The 20,273-nt window shown below is 43.1% G+C and overlaps 1 protein-coding gene across 2 annotated transcripts in view; it reads right to left on the bottom strand.

Moving 5' to 3' along the window:
• Positions 1–650: 650 nt before the first annotated feature.
• LOC311235776 (uncharacterized protein) overlaps positions 651–20,273 on the bottom strand; it is a 29,715-nt gene continuing 10,092 nt past the window's right edge. Inside the window, exons 5-13 of one of the 2 annotated variants that reach the window (XM_084323263.1) lie at positions 15,263–15,412; positions 12,342–12,554; positions 10,185–10,345; positions 9,706–9,867; positions 8,176–8,288; positions 6,694–6,808; positions 5,414–5,512; positions 3,560–3,731; positions 651–1,435 (exon numbers count right to left, since the gene is read on the bottom strand). In XM_084323263.1, coding sequence (XP_084179389.1) covers positions 1,302–1,435; positions 3,560–3,731; positions 5,414–5,512; positions 6,694–6,808; positions 8,176–8,288; positions 9,706–9,867; positions 10,185–10,345; positions 12,342–12,554; positions 15,263–15,412 — 1,319 coding nt within the window. In that variant the 3' untranslated portion in view covers positions 651–1,301. The remainder of the gene's footprint in view (positions 1,436–3,559; positions 3,732–5,413; positions 5,513–6,693; positions 6,809–8,175; positions 8,289–9,705; positions 9,868–10,184; positions 10,346–12,341; positions 12,555–15,262; positions 15,413–20,273) is intronic. The other variant, XM_084323264.1, reaches the window with a different exon arrangement.

Genomic DNA, 20,273 nt, shown 5'->3' with positions numbered 1-20,273 from the left:
ATAAGAGTGAGACGCTCTGGATGAGGAAGTTGTGGCTGTGAAGCTGAAAGATAACCAAAAAGAGAGAGGCAAGACTTGAGTGGACATGACAGGTGTGTGATATGAACCTGGTTTAGGGTTATCAAACCAACTTTTCTTATTTAGCCCTAACCAAACCATTATTTAAACAACTGCAACTTCTCACAATTTATGAGGTCAACAAGTACCAAACAGGGGGTTCTTATGTATAAAGCAATTGGTCTTCCTTCATCTTTACCTAACTTCTTTCAACGTTATTTTGAGTTTAATTCTCATTATCATGCGCATCTCACAAGAAGAAATAATGACTTACGCATTCCTTTCTGTAGGAGCTCTGTTTTGTTTATCAAGGTGCAGTGATGTGGAATGACATACAAAATCTTAACAGAAACATGTTCCACTTTGAATACATTTAAAAGCAAGCTTAAAAATGTAATGAGACTACGAGGTTATCAATAAAACCATACATTATCTTTTGAGGTCAAAAGACTGCATTTATTTTCTGTTCATGTTGAATAAGGTGTTAATAATGTACCAGTTACAAGACATGAAAAAGTGTTTTAAACACTGTTCAGAATTAATGTCAACGTCTCTGCCGAAATGAAGATGAAACACTTTGCTTTCAGTGTTCATTCACTGTTGATAACGACATAAATAGCCTAGTCTAAATAGATCATATTCCATCACGGACGGTTACAGTTATGTCGTTAAATGAAGTCAGTCCGACACTATTACAACACGTGAGAATCATGACGGTGCAACTGCAACTGTGTTATTGCAATATTTGATTGTGTTTTGTGACCAAAATCTCGACTTTTAGTCACACAATTCAGGCATCTCTCAGATTGCACCGATTTGTCATTGAAATATCTGGGCCTCGTAGTTCATCTTGTCTCCTTTCTCTTCGAGCTGTAGTGCAGAGGTACACACCGTTATTTCCACGTCTCATTGTCAAGTAAAAGGGTTGTTCAATATATTTCTAATTGATCAAAAATCAACAATAAGCCCTTGGCTGTAGAATCATATTGCTTCAAATTGGGGCCTGTACATCGAATATTAAAGATAAATGGCCAAAGAAATGAAGACAAATAAAACATTATAAAAAAGAATAAGGAAAGAAATGGCAGCTTTGGTGGCATTCTTTCCCAACCCTGCATACTGCCTGTGACGAGTGTCGTGGTAATATGAGTTGTCGTGGTAACGCGAGTTGTCGTTGCAGCTTGAGATTCAGCGACCAGAGCCGTCCGTAACGGCTTCCGCCCGGGAGACACCCCGCTCCTTCGTCACTCGCAGAGCAGCTTGCCGTCGAACGAGGAGAGGGTGGTGGCGAAGGCCTGCAGGGCGCACATAGGAAAACTGTAGTCCATGGAGAACACGTCCTCCGCCACGCGGCCAAACTGCATCACTATGTAGTCCTCTGGGAGAAGAGACGAAGGGACAGAGGGGAGAGAGAGAGAGAGAGGAGAGACAGAGAGGAGAGAGGGGAGAGGAGAGACAGAGAGGAGAGAGACATAGAGGAGAGACGGAGAGGAGAGAGAGAGAGGGGAGAGAGAGAGGAGAGACATAGAGAGAGGGGAGAGACGGAGAGGAGAGACAGAGAGGAGAGACATAGAGACGGAGAGGAGAGAGAGGAGAGTCAGAGAGAGGAGAGTCAGAGAGAGGAGGGACAGAGAGAGGAGGGACAGAGAGAGGAGAGACAGAGAGAGGAGAGACGGAGAGAGGAGAGACGGAGAGAGGAGAGACGGAGAGAGGAGAGACAGAGAGAGGAGAGACGGAGAGGAGAGACATAGAAGAGAGACATAGAAGAGAGACAGAGAGAAGAGACAGAGGGGAGAGACGAGAGACAGAAAGGAGAGACAGAGAGGAGAGACATAGAAGAGGGAAGATGGTGAATGAGGAGAGGAGTTGGAGATGTGGACAGAAACCTTTCACTTAGAAAAGGTTGTTCTCTCCCCACCTACACACAGCAGATGGATGAAGGAGGTCCTACAGGCTATAAATAAGGTTCTCATTGAAAGGATCCCTAGCCAGATTTGAGACAACTTGGAGACCATTTATCACCCAGATAAACTCAGACACAGACCCTGATCTGTGCTTTTTTTTGTGCTCAATGCTGTTTTATTTGTCCATGTCTTAGGGACGTGGAGGAGGTTGGTGTCCTGGGATTGAGGGGGGTGGGGTATCTTGGGTGGGGAGGGCGATTGAGCTGGGGCAGTGGATGTTTTGTGGGTGTTTATGTTTAATATTCTATTCATTTTGTATAACGTTTGTACAATTTAAAATGTGAATAAACTGTCTCGCTCTGGCACACCTCCTCCAGCACCCCAGGACCAGGCTGCTCCCAGGCAGGTGGAGCTGACCACCTGAGAGGTCCACAGTCTGTGGACTTCTTCAAACGAGGCCTAAAAACCCCCCTCTTTGTCTTTGTTTTGTGCATATTGGGAATTGCCCCTAGCCTATTTTATATGTTGTTTAAAATTTGTAAACATTTATAAAAAAAGTTCTTCTTTGCCTTGCTTTTGTTTTTAACCTGTATCACTCTGTGATTTCATTGTGACATGTAAAGTGCACTACAAATAAAATGTATTATTGTTGTTATTATTATTTATTTTCAAACAAAGACATAATTTGTCACATTATTCCCAGTTTGGGAGTATCCTACCATTTGACACTGAGCAGAAAGCCTGGCTTGAAAGGGTTAATATTAATCACCCCTTGTGTGAAAAAAAAAACTAGGGCTGTCAGTTTATCGCGTTAATTAGATTAATTAATTACACAGCTAATTATCACGTTATGAAAATGTATTTAAAAAAATGAAAAAAAAAAAAAAAAATCCTCATTCATTCCATAAGAACGTAGAATACACATTTACAGATTTTTTTTTTTAATATGATTCATTTGCATGTTCTTGGTATCTGATTCTAGGGACATTATGGATCTCAGGGAATGTATTCCCAGTGTCAGAAATACTGTCTGTTACTAACTAGGCTTGAGTAAATAGTAATGAACCAAATGAGAATATCAATAAAAAAAAATCTTTGGCTGTGAATAACACCATGCTAAAATTGACCAGACCTGAAAAATCTAAGCAAATTAATAATGGAAGATGATTAAACGGAAGGTTTTGTAGATGTAGTACTGTGTCCACATGCCATTTGAAATATGATTATAGAATATAAAATATCAGGCCTAAAATGGTTATGCGATAAAAATGCAATTAATTAGATTAATTAATTACAAATCCTGTAATTAGATAAAAAAATATTATCGCCTGACTGCACTAAAAAAACATTAGATTATGTAAATTTGATGCATTTAATTTATATTCAGCATGCAATATCATAAATTAAAAATGCCCAAGGGATATCAGAGAGCACCCTCCTGTGTTTTGAAGAGGTTCCCCCCCCGAGCTCCAAGCCAAAACATGAGCGACAGTGGCTCAGGAGGTTCCCGGTTCGATTCCCGCTCCTCCCGGGCAGCGTGTCGATGTGTCCTTGAGCAAGACACTTAACCCCTAATTGGCTCCCGGGCCGTCTCTCACCGTTATCGGGGTGGATGATCTGGAAGTTCTTCACGGAGGCCTGCGTGACGCGCCCGTGGAAGTTGAGGACGTAGGACTGTGTCTGCTCGTTCCAGCTGGGAGACTTGTTCACCAAGGTCACCAGGTTGTCCGTGTTGCCGTTCTCGTGGCGGAGCAGCAGAGTCTCGATGTCCTACAGGGGGCGACAGTGAGCCAAGACCACGCAGTTTCAGAACCACCCTGTACCTCCTACTGACACATCTGACTGCTACAATCTGCCTATGGACCACCACAACACTTCCGGTATTCTGAAATCATGGGAAAGAGAGCAGGGGGAGAAAATGAATGAATGTGGATGAGAGCCTTGATATTAAGTGGTTGTAGCTACGGCTGTGGGGGTGCTGGAGACATGTTCCAATAGACTTTTATACGCCTGAGTCTCCTGAACACGGAGAGACCAATCCCAAGTCGATCGGAACCTTCTCGGCCAGGCTATAGTCACTTTTTCAGCGCTTACTCCCCAAATGCGCAGATTGCCCACGGAGTCGCTCTGGATTGTCCAGAGATCTAGGTTTATAAACCTGTGCATGCAGAGTTCGGGAGTAGGTGCGGAAAAGTGACTATAGCTTGGCCGAGAAAGTGCCGATCGACTTGGGATTGGTCTCTCCGCGTTCAGGAGACTCGGGCGTATAAAAGTCTATTGGATCATGTCTCCCAATGTACCCAACCCCCCCCACCCAACCTCCTCCAATGTACAGTTTCTACGTCAAATGTATATACTCCCTTTTCTTGACTCCTTCTGTATCACAAACAGTACTGTATTTGCAAATCTGGTATGTCATAAATGTATAGATGTAGCAGTACTGACTATCTGTATGTCATGTATGTCATATATGTCTATATGAATTGAAAATGGGGGACCCTGATGGAAACAAGACAAACGTCTTTCTCAGGTCTGCATCCCCTTAACAATTGTATGTATTGAGCCGTACTGTATTGTACCCATTCTGCAATCTGTTAAATAAAGTTTTCATTCATTCATTCCTGCACCCCAAGAGCCGTAGCTACAACCACTTAATGTCAAGGCTCTCATCCACATTCATTCATTTTCTCCCCCGGCTCTCTCTCCCATGAGCTCAATGTAACGCGGAAGTGCAGTGGTCTATGGATCTCCCTGTTGCGTAACCCTTTCACTACCACACTACAGAAGGTTAACCCTTTCACTACCACTATAGACGGTTAACCTTTCACTACCACACTACAGAAGGTTAACCCTTTCACTACCACACTACAGAAGGTTAACCCTTTCACTACCACTATAGACGGTTAACCTTTCACTACCACACTACAGAAGGTTAACCTTACACTACCACACTACAGAAGGTTAACCTTACACTACCACACTACAGAAGGTTAACCTTTCACTACCACACTACAGAAGGTTAACCTTACACTACCACACTACAGAAGGTTAACCTTTCACTGCCACACTACAGAAGGTTAACCTTACACTACCACACTACAGAAGGTTAACCTTTCACTACCACACTACAGAAGGTTAACCTTTCACTACCACACTACAGAAGGTTAACCCTTTCACTACCACACTACAGAAGGTTAACCTTTCACTACCACACTACAGAAGGTTAACCCTTTCACTACCACACTACAGAAGGTTAACCCTTTCACTACCACACTGCAGAAGGTTAACCCTTCACTACCACACTATAGAAGGTTAACAAATATATATTACGTATGGCTATAACATAACGTACAATATGTACCTTTTCCCTGTGGTTGATTGGTTGGTTTATTTACGTATTTTAAGCGAGATGGGGCTGGATCATTATTATAGAACGTTCTTCATAAACTCACACTTTTGGGCTGAATGGAAACTCTCTCATCGCTCTCCAGCATCCCGGGGACGATCACCGTCATCTTCCTGGGGCCTTTGAAGCCCAGAACGTTGGCCTCCTGGGAGACAACAAGCGTTCCTCGTGTTAACAGGTTTCATACATGGTAAAATGGTAAATGGTGCATTTATAAAGTGCTTTACATTTGCTCCTCGCATTTCACCCATTCACTCACACATTCACACAGGAGGCGACCATGCAAGGTGCCAACCCGCTCAACAGGAGCATGTACAGTAGGGGTTAAGTGTCTTGCTCAAGTATGTATATATAAATATAAATGTATATACTTCTTTTCTGGACTCTTTTCGTATCACAAACAGTACTGTATTTGCAAATCTGGTATGTCATAAATGTATAGATGTAGCAGTACTGTCTATCTGTATGTCATATATGTTACGATGAATTGAAAATGGGGGACCCTGATGTAAACAAGACGAAAGTCTTTCTCTGGTCTGCATCCCCTTAACAATTGTATGTATTGAGCTGTACTGTACTGTACCCATTCTGCAATCTGTTAATAAAGTTTTCAATCAATCAATCAATCAAAGGACACTTCGACACGCTGCCCAGGAGGAGTGGGAATGGAACCGGGAACCTCCCAATTACCAGACGACCAGCTCTACCTCCTGAGCCACTGTCGCCCCATACATTGTGGACAGAGAGACTACGGCTCAGCTTCTTCCCCCAGGCCATCAGAACACTGAACACTGAACTCTCCACACACAAGTACATATGAGCACACACACACACACACACACACACACACACACACACACACACACACACACACACGCACACAACACACATGCTGCAATCGCTCACACACAAACGGTCACTTTAAAACAAAATGGAAAGGACACTTTAAAGGAACGAGAAAAATAAAGGTCACTTTAAGGAAAGAACCGATGTGGTTCTTGTATAGTATAGTTTAGATATAGTAAGTATAGCATAGGGATATAGAGTAAAAACTGTATATTGTATAGTAGTGTACATAGGACCCAGTGCCTTAAACCCGTAGCTAACAATCTCAGGAATTTAGCATGTCTATTTTATCAGGCCCTTTTTATGTATATTTTATTACCTGTTTTTTTTACGTCTATTTTATTATTGTATTATTGCACAATCGAAGCGGGCATGGCCACCCGCATTTCACTGTATGCCCTGGTATGTATGTGACAAATAAAACTCTTGAATCTTGAATCTTGGACGCGAGGCAAGTCAGAGTACAGAGGTGTGACTCACGTAGCAGATGGCGGCCAGCTCCTGTCGGACCGACTCGCACTCCTTGACGAAGGGCTTCTTGTCCGGGTTCTCTCCTCCGTTGAACACGGTGAACTTTGTGCCCAGGACGTTGGACCTGATCCAGAAATGTGGCCACGTGTCAAATGAGCGATGAGGGAACGACAGATGACAGAATCAAACGCAGGAGAGGAGAGTTTGATTGATTGATTGATTGAAAACTTTATTAACAGATTGCAGAATGGGTACAATACAGTACGGCTCCATACACACAATTGTTAAGGGGATGCAGACCAGAGAAAGACCTCCGTCTTGTTTACATCAGGGTCCCCCATTTTCAATTCATAATGACATTAATGACATACGCAACATGCATATATATATCATGACATTTCTGACATACATGACATACAGGTATACAGTACTGGTATAGAGAGTGAGCGGTGAGAGTGAGAGGAGAGTGAGCGGTGAGAGTGAGAGGAGAGTGAGCGGTGAGAGTGAGAGGAGAGTGAGCGGTGAGAGTGAGAGGAGAGTGAGTGGTGAGAGGAGAGTGAGTGGTGAGAGTGAGAGGAGAGTGAGCAGTGAGAGTGAGAGGAGAATGAGCAGTGAGAGTGAGAGGAGAGTGAGCAGTGAGAGTGAGAGGAGAGTGAGGGGTGAGAGTGAGAGGACAGTGAGTGGTGAGAGTGAGAGGAGAGTGAGCGGTGAGAGTGAGAGGAGAGTGAGCGGAGAGTGAGTGGTGAGAGTGAGATGAGAGTGAGCGGTAAGAGTGAGAGGAGGAGAGTGAGCAGAAAGAGTGAGAGGAGAGTGAGATGAGGAGAGGAGAGTGAGCGGAGAGTCAGCGGTGAGAGTGAGAGGAGAGTGAGTGGTGAGAGTGAGAGTGAGAGGACAGTGAGATGAGAGTGAATGGTGAGAGTGAGTGGAGAGTGAGCGGTGAGAGTGAGAGGAGAGTGAGCGGTGAGAGTGAGAGGAGAGTGAGCGGTGAGAGTGAGCGGAGAGTGAACGGTGAGAGTTAGAGGAGAGTGAGCGGTGAGAGTGAGTGGTGAGTGTGAGAGAAGAGTGAGTGGTGAGAGTGAGAGGAGAGTGAGAAGAGAGTGAGTGGTGAGAGTGAGAGGAGAGTGAGTGGTGAGAGTGAGTGGTGAGTGAGCAGAGGAGGAGAGGAGAGTGAGCGGAGGAGGAGAGGAGAGTGAGAGGAGAGTGAGTGGTGAGAGTGAGAGGAGAGTGAGCGGTGAGAGGAGAGTGAGCGGTGAGAGTGAGATGAGAGAGTGAGCAGTGAGAGTGAGATGAGAGAGTGAAAACTGAACACTGTGACCTCTTTTTTTACTTCTAATTTTTACTATGTTTTTATTTCATACTTATCTTGTCATGCACAGTCTCTGGAGCGCAACAGTAAGAAGCATTTTGTACAAAAGTATTCTGTACTTCTGTATGACAACTATTAAAGAAACCTGAAACTTGAACTTGAAACTTGAGTGAGCAGAGGTTTACCTGAGTTTTCCTATGTAGCTGCTGGTGTCCCTGGACAGGTCTGTGGGGTCGATGGAGATGAGATAGTTGGATGTTTTACACTTCTTCCTCTTCCTGCCGGCCATCAGAAACACCTACGAGGAGACATGGAGCGTGAATGAGAGAGCAGTGGAAAGATACGCTCATGAGTTGTATGATGCTGAGTTGTGTGATGATGAGTTGTATGATGATGAGTTGTGATGAGTTGTGATGCTGAGTTGTATGATGATGAGTTGTATGATGATGAGTTGTATGATGATGAGTTGTGTGATGAAGAGTTGTGATGATGATGAGTTGTATGATGATGAGTTGTATGATGATGAGTTGTGTGATGAAGAGTTGTGATGATGATGAGTTGTATGATGATGAGTTGTATGATGCTGAGTTGTATGATGATGAGTTGTGTGATGAAGAGTTGTGATGATGATGAGTTGTATGATGATGAGTTGTATGATGCTGAGTTGTGTGACGATGAGTTGTGTGATGAAGAGTTGTGATGATGATGAGTTGTATGATGATGAGTTGTATGATGCCGAGTTGTGTGATGATGAGTTGTGATGATGATGAGTTGTATGATGATCAGTTGTATGATGCTGAGTTGTATGATGATGAGTTGTATGATGCTGAGTTGTATGATGCTGAGTTGTATGATGCTGAGTTGTATGATGATGAGTTGTATGATGCTGAGTTGTATGATGCTGAGTTGTATGATGCTGAGTTGTATGATGATGAGTTGTATGATGCTGAGTTGTATGATGATGAGTTGTATGATGCTGAGTTGTATGATGCTGAGTTGTATGATGATGAGTTGTATGATGATGAGTTGTATGATGCTGAGTTGTATGATGATGAGTTGTATGATGATGAGTTGTATGATGCTGAGTTGTGATGCTGAGTTGTATGATGATGAGTTGTATGATGATGAGTTGTGATGCTGAGTTGTATGATGCTGAGTTGTATGATGATGAGTTGTGATGCTGAGTTGTGATGCTGAGTTGTGATGCTGAGTTGTGATGCTGAGTTGTATGATGATGAGTTGTGATGATGAGTTGTATGATGATGAGTTGTGATGATGAGTTGTGATGATGCTGAGTTGTATGATGATGAGTTGTGATGCTGAGTTGTGATGCTGAGTTGTGATGCTGAGTTGTATGATGATGAGTTGTGATGATGAGTTGTATGATGATGAGTTGTGATGATGAGTTGTGATGATGCTGAGTTGTATGATGATGAGTTGTGATGCTGAGTTGTGATGCTGAGTTGTGATGCTGAGTTGTGATGCTGAGTTGTATGATGCTGAGTTGTGATGCTGAGTTGTGATGCTGAGTTGTGATGCTGAGTTGTATGATGCTGAGTTGTGATGCTGAGTTGTGATGCTGAGTTGTGATGATGAGTTGTGATGATGAGTTCTATGACTCCCAGATAGACCTCTAAAATAGTTTTGGTTGAACTGAAATTACTCCCAAGATAGGCCTCTAAAAAGATACAGGAGAATCAGGTTGGGTGCCTGACCTTCTTGCCGTCCTCCCTCTCCATGTGCAGGTAGTACGTGGGGTACATTCCCTTCTCCACGCCTCGCCGGTCCCTGGTGATCCGACACTGGATGGTGGCGTCCCGGGGGGCCGGACGCAAGGCGAACTCCTCCAGGTCCTCCACCGACACCGGAGACACCGACTAAAACCACAATCACAAGAGATGCTCAGAAATGTTCCAAGACTATATTACTTTCATATATTTAGATGATTTACTTCTTTGGGAGCTTGTTTTGTCTGTGCATGTGTTTGTTTTGCTTTATTCTGTAATGTTACGTGTTATTACGCGGTTGTAAGTTGTTATGGGTTTGCATTGTGTTTGTCTTGTTTCATTCTGTAATGTTATGTCGTTGTAAGTTGTTATGGCTGCTGGTTTAACCTGTAAATTAAGTGTATCTATGTTCTAGAATATGCTGACGAGTTAGTAATATACTTTTATTTTTTTATTTTTTTTCTCACTTTCTCAACAGAAGACTCTGAGGACGACCTCTCCCTGTAGTTGGAGTTCAGCGACGCCAGACTTTTCTTGGCGCTCTCTCCTTTCTTGCTCTTTTTCGGTGTCTTTTCTCTGACGAGGACTTCGTCATCCTTGCTCTCATTGTCGCTTATTTGGCACCGCGCTGTGGAGACGAAACACGCACAGAGGTCACTCCACGTGACAAGCGGGTGCATAGAGTCTTACTGAACAAACACTGGACAGAGGTCACTCCACGTGACAAGCGGGTGCATAGAGTCTTACTGAACAAACACTGGACAGAGGTCACTCCACGTGACAAGCGGGTGCATAGAGTCTTACTGAACAAACACTGGACAGAGGTCACTCCACGTGACAAGCGGGTGCATAGAGTCTTACTGAACAAACACTGGACAGAAGTCACTCCACGTGACAGACGGGTGCATAGAGTCTTACTGAACAAACACTGGACAGAAGTCACTCCACGTGACAAGCGGGTGCATAGAGTCTTACTGAACAAACACTGGACAGAAGTCACTCCACGTGACAGGCGGGTGCATAGAGTCTTACTGAACAAACACTGGACAGAAGTCACTCCACGTGACAGACGGGTGCATAGAGTCTTACTGAACAAACACTGGACAGAAGTCACTCCACGTGACAGACGGGTGCATAGAGTCTTACTGAACAAACACTGGACAGAAGTCACTCCACGTGACAGACGGGTGCATAGAGTCTTACTGAACAAACACTGGACAGAAGTCACTCCACGTGACAGACGGGTGCATAGAGTCTTACTGAACAAACACTGGACAGGCGCCGTAGATCCGATGGTTGGGGGAGTAATGCATCGCATGCAAAATATTTATCTGATCGCAAGGAATGCATATCTTGTGATCCATTACAGCTGCCGTCAAAACGGTTATCAGATTGCAGATATGTTAAAAAAAAACTTAAGTGATAACAGTGACATGAATAGAGAATCGATAAAATTGTGGTATTATAGAAACACCCATCATTTTGGCACATCTTCAAACTTTGTTGCAGAGTTTGAGCCTCCCAGTGGGATACAGTACTGATTACAGTTTTGAGATGGTAGTCAGTAAATCTTTCAACTGTTTTTTATTATAATGAAACGTAATTTTTCATGGTAATACACTGTTCCATAAAAGAAAGATAAAAGTGTTTCATAATCAAAGCACCTCTCAATTTGCACAATACCATGAGCGAAAAGGAGCAGGGAGAAGAAAATCTTATCTTGCCTGCTGCCCCCTTACTCAAAACAATAAATAAACAATAGAAATAGATGGTCTGTCAATTACACATATTTAAACAATCGGTACTTACAATAACATGAGTGTTTTTTTTTAAATAGTTATACAGAAACCTGTTACCCCTCAACGTCATAAAGTCTAAGTCTTTTTCAGGAAGAACAAATCTTGGTATGGCCATGCTTCTCCTCAGGTATAAACATAATATCAACAAAACATAAAAACAGTATTATTAAAACGGTTTCAGTTTCCTTAAATCCTCTGATATCCCCAGTATTATTAAAACTGGATCAGGGTCTATTTGAACATTCATTATCTTTTAAATTCTAATTAAAATGTTTCACACAAAGGAGAGATCTCTGGAAATATTACGTAGTCAGTAAATATATATATAATGGATTGTATCTTTCAACCTTTCAGGACACCTAAAATCCGCCATCGACTAAAAACACACCTCTTCAAACCATATCTGAAATGGAAATATGAAATAAAAACAACAACAACAACTAACCTTCTTACTGTATTTTACTATTATGTACCTTACTACTATGCTACTATACGTATACAACTACCTATCATGCTAATATATCTATACTACTATGCTACTATACTTATACTACTACCTATCATGCTAATATATCTATGCTACTATACTTATACTACTACCTATCATGCTAATATATCTATGTTACTATACTTATACAACTACCTATCATGCTAATATATCTATGCTACTATACTTATACAACTACCTATCATGCTAATATATCTATACTACTATGCTACTATACTTATACTACTACCTATCATGCTAATATATCTATGCTACTATACTTATACAACTACCTATCGTGCTAATATGTCTGAATGTAAACGATGGACCAGACTCACATGTGTTGAGTTGCTGTTTCTTCTTCGGGGCTTGTGGCACGGGGGTCTGGGCCCAGTCCTTCTCCTCGTCAGCGTCTTCACCGTCTTCGCCGTCCTCACCGTCCTCGTCACCTTTACTCGTCTCGGGCCTCGCTATGTCCACCACCGGGTCTGTAGTCTCAGTGGCAGGAGGCTGCATGAGGTCCCTCTCTGCAGGCGGAGACGTTGGGTTGTCTTTACACGACGCACATTAATATCCTCATTATCACTCAGGATACTCAAGTGTTCCATCAGTGAGTTGGCACATGTAAACACAACATCCTGTTCACAGTAGCCAGAATAAGATCATATATAACGACCGTTATCCCGGTTAACGGTTGGGCTATGTTATCTGTGTGTTCAGTTTCCATGGTAATACTGGCAATATTCTGTTTACTGATGTATACAGGCGTATTGGTAATTATGATATGAAAATGCACCTACATTATCTTGTCTATGATCTTAACCGGTATATGTACATTTTTACATTACATTTACATTTAGTCATTTAGCTGACGCTTTTATCCAAAGCGACTTACAAGTTCTGTACGACAAGTCATCAGGAAGGGTACAACTCTATCAGCTGAGTAACAATGTTCATCAAAGTGTTGAGTGCTACAGTGTAGGTTAGTTTATTAGGACAAGTGCATGACAGTAAGGTTAGTTAGGGTTCGAGTTTTTTTTATTTTTTTATATTATTATTTCAGATAATGGTTGAAGAAGTGCGTCTTAAGTCGACGGCGGAAGATTGGACTGGTTTCGGCTGTCCTAACTGGGGTGGGTAGTTCATTCCACCATTGTGGGGCAAGGACTGAGAATAGGCGGCATCTCTTTGATGACCCTCCCGGAGCTTGGATAGGAGTAGGTCTGAGGCGGCCAGAAGATGCAGAGCGTAGGGGTCTTGAGGGTGTGTAGTTGGAGACCATTGACCGGAGGTAGGCGGGAGCGGTTCCCTTTGCCGCACGGTATGCTAGGTCGAGGGCCTTGAAGCGGATACGTGCAGCAATGGGGAGCCAGTGCAGGTCCCTAAGAAGTGGGGTGACATGGGCCGACTTCGGTAGGTTTGTGATCAGGCGGGCCGCTGCGTTCTGAATGAGTTGAAGAGGCTTGGTGGCAGTGCCCGGGAGGCCAGCGAGCAGTGCGTTGCAGTAGTCGAGGCGGGAGATGACTGTTGATTGGCCGAGGAGTTGGGTGGCTTCTTTTGTCAGGAAGGGGCGGATCCTTCTGACGTTGCTCAGGAGGAATCTGCAGGTTCTGGTTGTCGCTGCGATGTGAGCAGAGAAGTTCAACTGGTTGTCGAGGACAATGCCAAGGTTCTTGGCGGTCGGGGACACGGTCACAGCTGCATTCTCGAATGTGATGGAAAGGTCGGTCAGGGGGGAGGATTTGGCCGGCAGGTGGAGCAATTCTGTTTTGCTTAGGTTCAGTTTGAGGTGGTTGGTCGTCATCCAGGCGGAGATGTCGGACAGACAGGCCGAGATCCGCTCAGAGACGTGGATATCTGAGGGAGGGAAGGAGAGGAAGAGTTGAGTATCATCGGCATAACAATGATACGAGAAGCCATGAGACGTGATAATGTTACCCAGTGATTTAGTGTAGAGGGAGAAGAGAAGGGGTCCTAGGACCGAGCCCTGGGGGACACCCGTCTGCAGGGGGCGGGTGGCCGACAGGGTCCCTCTCCATGACACTTGGTAGGAGCGGTCATTGAGGTATGATGTCAGCCATGTCAGCGCAGAGCCAGCCACTCCCATTCCTGCGAGGGCCGCGAGGAGGATCTGATGGTTGACTGTGTCGAAGGCTGCAGATAGATCTATAATAATAATAATTTAGGACCTGCTCAGAGGTTGCCAGACTGATTAGGGTCTAGGAGGTCATTCTGTAAGAGATAAACAGTAAGTTGGTTGGATACAGCACGTTCAAGTGTTTTAGAAAGGAAGGGGAGAAGAGAGACAGGACGATAGTTGCCTATGACGGTGGGGTTCAGGGTTTTTTTTTTTATGAGGGGCGTGACTCTGGCTTGTTTTAGGGAGGTGGGGACCACCCCCAAGTTGAGTGAGGAGTTGATGGTTGCAGTTAGGAATGGGAGGATGTCCGGTGCTATGGTCTGGAGGAGTGGGGAGTGCATGTAACATAATATAACTGGCATACAGACCCTCATCAAATATAAATTACTTAAAAAAAACATATAAAAGGATTATATCTCAGAGGTATATGGATGAGGAGGCGTTGTGTTGACCGCTTGAGCCCTGGCGTCCCTGTCCAGGGGGGCTAGTGCTCTGTGGGATTATCATTAGTAATATGATGACAACTATTAGTTCTGTATGACAACTATTAAAGAAACTTGAACTTGAACATTACTGATATTTTCTTTTCATAGTGTGGAAATTTGGGTTGTATGAAAATGAGTTAATAGGAGTTGCATAAGATAATAGAGTGTGAAGGGGGTAGGAATACATACGTTTTACACTTCATCCTACTCCTTTTCAAACATTACTGTTTTGCTTGTTTGTTTGTTTTTGATCTGTTTATTACTTTATTGTTTTATTTTCATTTATTTCATTTGTTTTTCATTTATGTTCGAAATAAACTCATTCATTCATCTGCACCTTTGTTTACACTGTTTATTTTTCTCATATTCTTATATTCAGAGTTAATTATATTGTTTACACTGTTTATTTGTTCTCATATTTTCATATTCAGATCAAATTTTATTGTTTATATTTGTCTTTCTACTATTACCCTGCCCATATCTGTACCTCCCCTCCCCCCTCCTCCATGTTCCACGCTGATCCAAGGCGATCAATAAAGGAATATATTATCTTATCTTATGTATAAGTTGGACAGAAAAGATTATTCTTTAAGCCACATTAATAAATACACTGACATAGTGAAGTTCCTCTTACTCTCTGGTTTGAGACTTGTGTTGTTGTCCTCCTCTGTGTCTTCAGGGACTTTGTCCTTCGCTTTTTCTTTCTTCTTCATCTTCTTCTCCTTCTTCTCTTTGTCCTTGTCTTTCGTCTTCTCTTTCTCTTCCTCCTCGTCCTGCTCCACCTCTGCACAAAGCAACGCGTTGTAGTTAGTAGTTATAGGCGTTTCAAGTTACTTATTAGCCGAGTATTCCAACGCATGAGGAACCATCACTCCAAACATTTGTTAAAGGTGCAGTATGTAGTTTTTTGGGGGGGGGGGGGGGGGTACGTTTTCAACACAGAGTTTTATTTAATTTAACCTTTATTTAACCTTTATTTAACCTTTATTTAACCTTTATTTAACCTATATTTAACCTATATTTAACCAGGCAGGTCAATTAAGAACAAATTCTTATTTACAATGACGGCCTGGCGAGGAGACAACAGGGCCTCTCGAAGGGTAACTGGGAAAGGGGACAGACATTTTTTTAAATAGAAAAGAGACAGATGATACATACATCACAGAGGTAAGGGAAATAATTAAAACACACGTCAAACAAACAACCAAATAAAATGACAAGGTATGTAATACATGAATGAGACAAATTACAGTTAAAAGGCTGGGTGACAGTTGCAGGTTTGTGTAAACAACTCTGCGATAAAGTCCTTAACACTATGATCGCCGGGGACGAGTTAAGACGTCATTCCTAGCCATGCTCATTCTGCCGAAGACGCCGTAACTCGTCTTTGATGTCAATATTTCAAAAATCTGTCATCGAAATCATATTTCCTTTCCGGAGCCCTGAGATGTACTGGTGAGCTCCACTCAACTGTCTAACGGTTCGAGAGCGCCATCTGGTGGCCGATCGGCAGATCGGCCAAGAGGGAGGGGCGCGCCAAACAGGAAGTGCTCATCCATATGTGCTCCGGGCACTCGCGATCGGTAGCCGGACTCCATCTCAACACACTGGATGATCAATCGCTCGCCCTAACTCAATAAACAACGTTATTTGGACGTATATAGTATTATACAACCTGGAAATGGTTCATCAGGATCAACATCCCATAATCGAAAGCGGTCTACTCCACGCTGATCGTCCAACGGCGCGAGGAACATACGGTAAGATTCAGCGTTATTTTCTAACGTATTCCATATAAACTGCTATGATGAACATATGACCCACTCTGGATGAATCATCTAACGCTGCCCACGGAATTATAAACGATCCCCCGCCCATCCGGTCATCATCAGATCATACGTAGATCATTCTAGAAGTACGTCCAGTTGAGATTTTTCATCTCGCGCCGATCGCTACCAAACTGTATTTCATCATCAATATAATGCATTTAGGGCTATAAATCACGTTCTGAAGAAAGCTGCAGAAAACGATAAAAACATACTTATACTTTAGACCATATTTTAGTATGAATATGTGAATGAAAAAGTTTAACGTTGCTACACCCTGAACAATACATATAGGACATTGAATGGGCCATAATAATGGCAATGTAGCAATATAATTTAAAAAGTTATAGCCCTGCAAAGAAGGGGAACTTCTCCATAGACAAATAGAGCTGGCGAGGGATGGTAAATTATGAATTTAACCCATGGCGATTAAAGTGTTAAAAGTAGTGGGGGGGAGTCAATTTGTTCATCTTCATATACAGTATTATAGAATCCTTGCGGGAAGCTTCTATGGTTTATGAAAATATACATTACAATAGACTATGCTCAGGGAACAACTAAAAACTTGTGTATAATTGCAGGGCCAGAAATGTTGTTTACAAATATATTTACTATTCAAAGAAGCATCAGCTAGGCTTCTGTTTGATTTACAGTGCTTCAAAATAATTTTTCTTAGAATTATACAATGAGATAAGACTCTTACAGGAATTACATTACAGTAGCAGGCTCTGCAAATGTAAACAATTATCTCTCTCAAAACTACATAGTGCACCTTTAAGTTGCCATAAGGTAGCCCAAAGGAGTCTTCAACAGAAGTAAGGTGCAGCATAGCAACAGTGCAGCCACATGGATTCAACTGTAACTGCAAGATCAGATGAGGGATTCCTCTGGTCTTAGTGTGACATTTTCAATTTCCCCGTTAATTCTCAGACTCAGACAAAACAAAAGCAACGTGCACATTTCAGTTAGTATTTCACTCATCAAAATGGTAAATGGTGCATTTATATAACAGCTTTTATCCAAAGTGCTTAACAATTTGCTCCTCACATTCACCCGTTCACTCACACATTCACACACCGACGGTGCCAAGGTGCCAACCTGCTCATCGGGAGCAGTTAGGGGTTAAGTGTCTTGCTCAAGGACACTTCGACACGCTGCCCAGGAGGAGCGGGAATCGAACCGGGAACCTCCGGATTACCTCCCAAACCACTGTCACCCCACTCATCAAGTAGGCGGTAATAGAGTCCTTGAGTACTCGTGCCTCTTGTCCCTGATGTGTTGGCGATTGATTAAAGATATATACATTTTTTTATCCACTTTTTCTCCCATTTTCTATATTTTCTCCCATCCCAATTTCATATCATCCAATTCAACCCTCCCCTGTCACGAACGCTGTTTCTTGCCTCCCACAAGCCGGCAGCAATGTGGACTAAGTCATACATAGCACAAGTCCCCTCCGGTACTTGAGGTAACAGCAGTCGCATCTTTTCACCTGCGCAGCTCGATCTCTCAGTGGCGAGGAGTAACGCGTGGGAGGCTCACGCTGCCCCAGACACTTCCTGATTCTACTGCGCAGGCGCACCAACCGACCTGTAGGAGTCGCTGTCCACAACGCCCGATCCCCACCCATCAGTTTCCCACCCCCTAATACGGCCAATGTGTATTAGTATGAACGACCAGCTAAACTGAAAGCAATGTGGAGCGCTGGGCTCGCGAGCCCAGCGTCTCCGCATTCGTGGCGAGCGCCCTGCCCACTACGCCACGTAGCCGCCTCAGATTAAAGATCTTTTTTAAAGCATTTCCTGAATTTCAAACATAATACTGTTGTTGGACCAAACTGTGTGTTTTTTTGTGGTTCTTTAAAGTTGATTAGAATTTAAAGTCGACACGGTCAACTCTATAGACCACTGCACTTCCGCGTTACATGGAGCTCATGGGAGCGCCAATATAGCTATTTTTATACGCCTGAGTCTCCTGAACACGGAGAGACCAGTCCCAAGTTGATCAGCACTTTCTTTGCCGAGCTATAGTCACTTTTCCGCACCTACTCCCCAAACTATGCATGTGCAGATTGATAAACCTAGATCTCTGGACAATCCACAAGACTTTATACACAAGGCGTATAAAAAGGTATATTGGATCATGTCTCCAGCACCCCCACGGCCGTAGCTACAATCATTTACTGCAAGGCTCTCATCAACATTCATTAATTGTATCCCCCCGCACTCTCCCATGAGCTGAAAATACCGGAAGTGTTGTGGTGGTCTATGCTGCTGAGGTCTTTTCATCTAATGAAATCTATCCGGCACCTGATCAGAGATGCAGGGGTTAAATAAAAGGAGGGTTAAAGGGCCACTTCGCCAAAGAAACAATGCTGATTTATTTTACACATAATATCACACGTCCAAAAACTCTCAACAGTTTTGCACACGTTCACTTAGTTTGACAGTTATTGAGAGTAAATAGAAATACTCTTACAGTGCCATGAAATTATGTAGATGAAACCATAGCAATACCTTGTCTTATAGGGAACTGTTACCGTATCATTTCATGGAGCGGTAATTAAAATAAAGAGTGGTAAATTGTGTTAAAGATAACACAAAGATTAAATGTCCCCGATGACATCACTGCATGGTGGCCATATTCAAACTCATTTAATCTCAATAACTGTCAAACTAAATCAATGTGTGGGAAACTGCTTAGAGTTTTTGGATGTGTGTAAGATTACTGTATGTGCAAAATAAATAAAGTTAATTATATTGTTTACACTGCCTATTTTAACTTTTCTACTGTATCTATTGTATTGCCTGTACTTATGTCTTTCTACTATTACCCTGCCAATACCTGTACCTCCCCTCCCCCCCCCATGCTGCTATGATGCCTGAATTTACCCAAGGGGATCAATAAAGGAATATCTTATCTTATCTTTAAGTGGGGCCGTGTCACAGGCCACCTATAATAGCAAGTTTACAACGTGACTGGAGGCTGGAATCGTGCAAAACAAACAGCCACACAGCCTCTCTAACCGCTTTATATTTATAAAAGCTGTCATTTATATTTTCTAATTCACATAAATGACAGACTTATGGTCATGATTTTACATGAAAGCGTATGGTGATTTAATCAACCCCAAGTCTGGAAAACATATTCTCAAATCACGTAACATTTCTAGGATGTTGACGACCACGGAATGCTATGAATAATAACAAGAAAAAGAAATGGGCGTTCATTTGGAAAAAGAAAAAAAGAAAAGAGGCTGTTTTTCTTAATTCCTTTTTTGAGATACAAGGTTTTGATCCGACAACAGCGACTGATGAATGAAGACACATGGCACGCAACACACACACGCAATCACGTGTGACGGATCATACTGGGTCTGCGTTGTGTTTGATGTTAAATGAGAATGTCCCGAGGGGGAGTCGAACAGGGGGCTCCCGCGTCCGCGGGCGACGACACAGGCCGCTGCACTAAGAAGTGAATTCACTCCTAACTACCGTCCCTATGCGTCTGTTAACCCTGTTATGGGGAAGTGAGTTTAATTTACCAGCCCGCACTGCCACAGTCACCCGTCAACACACCTGTTTCAGTGACTGTGGACATACCCACGGACTTCCCCGTTACACACGCACGCACGCACACACACACACACACACACACACACACACACACACACACACACACACACACACACACACACACACACACACACACACACACACACACACACACACACACACACACACACACACACACACACACACACACACACACACACACACACACACACACACACACACACACACACAGGAATAGGGAATA

Source organism: Notolepis coatsorum, assembly GCF_963971535.1.
Source record: "Notolepis coatsorum genome assembly, chromosome: 10".
Classification (NCBI taxonomy): Eukaryota; Metazoa; Chordata; class Actinopteri; order Aulopiformes; family Paralepididae; genus Notolepis; species Notolepis coatsorum.
Note: the sequence above shows the minus strand (reverse complement) of the source record. Positions and strands in the feature narration are given on the sequence as shown.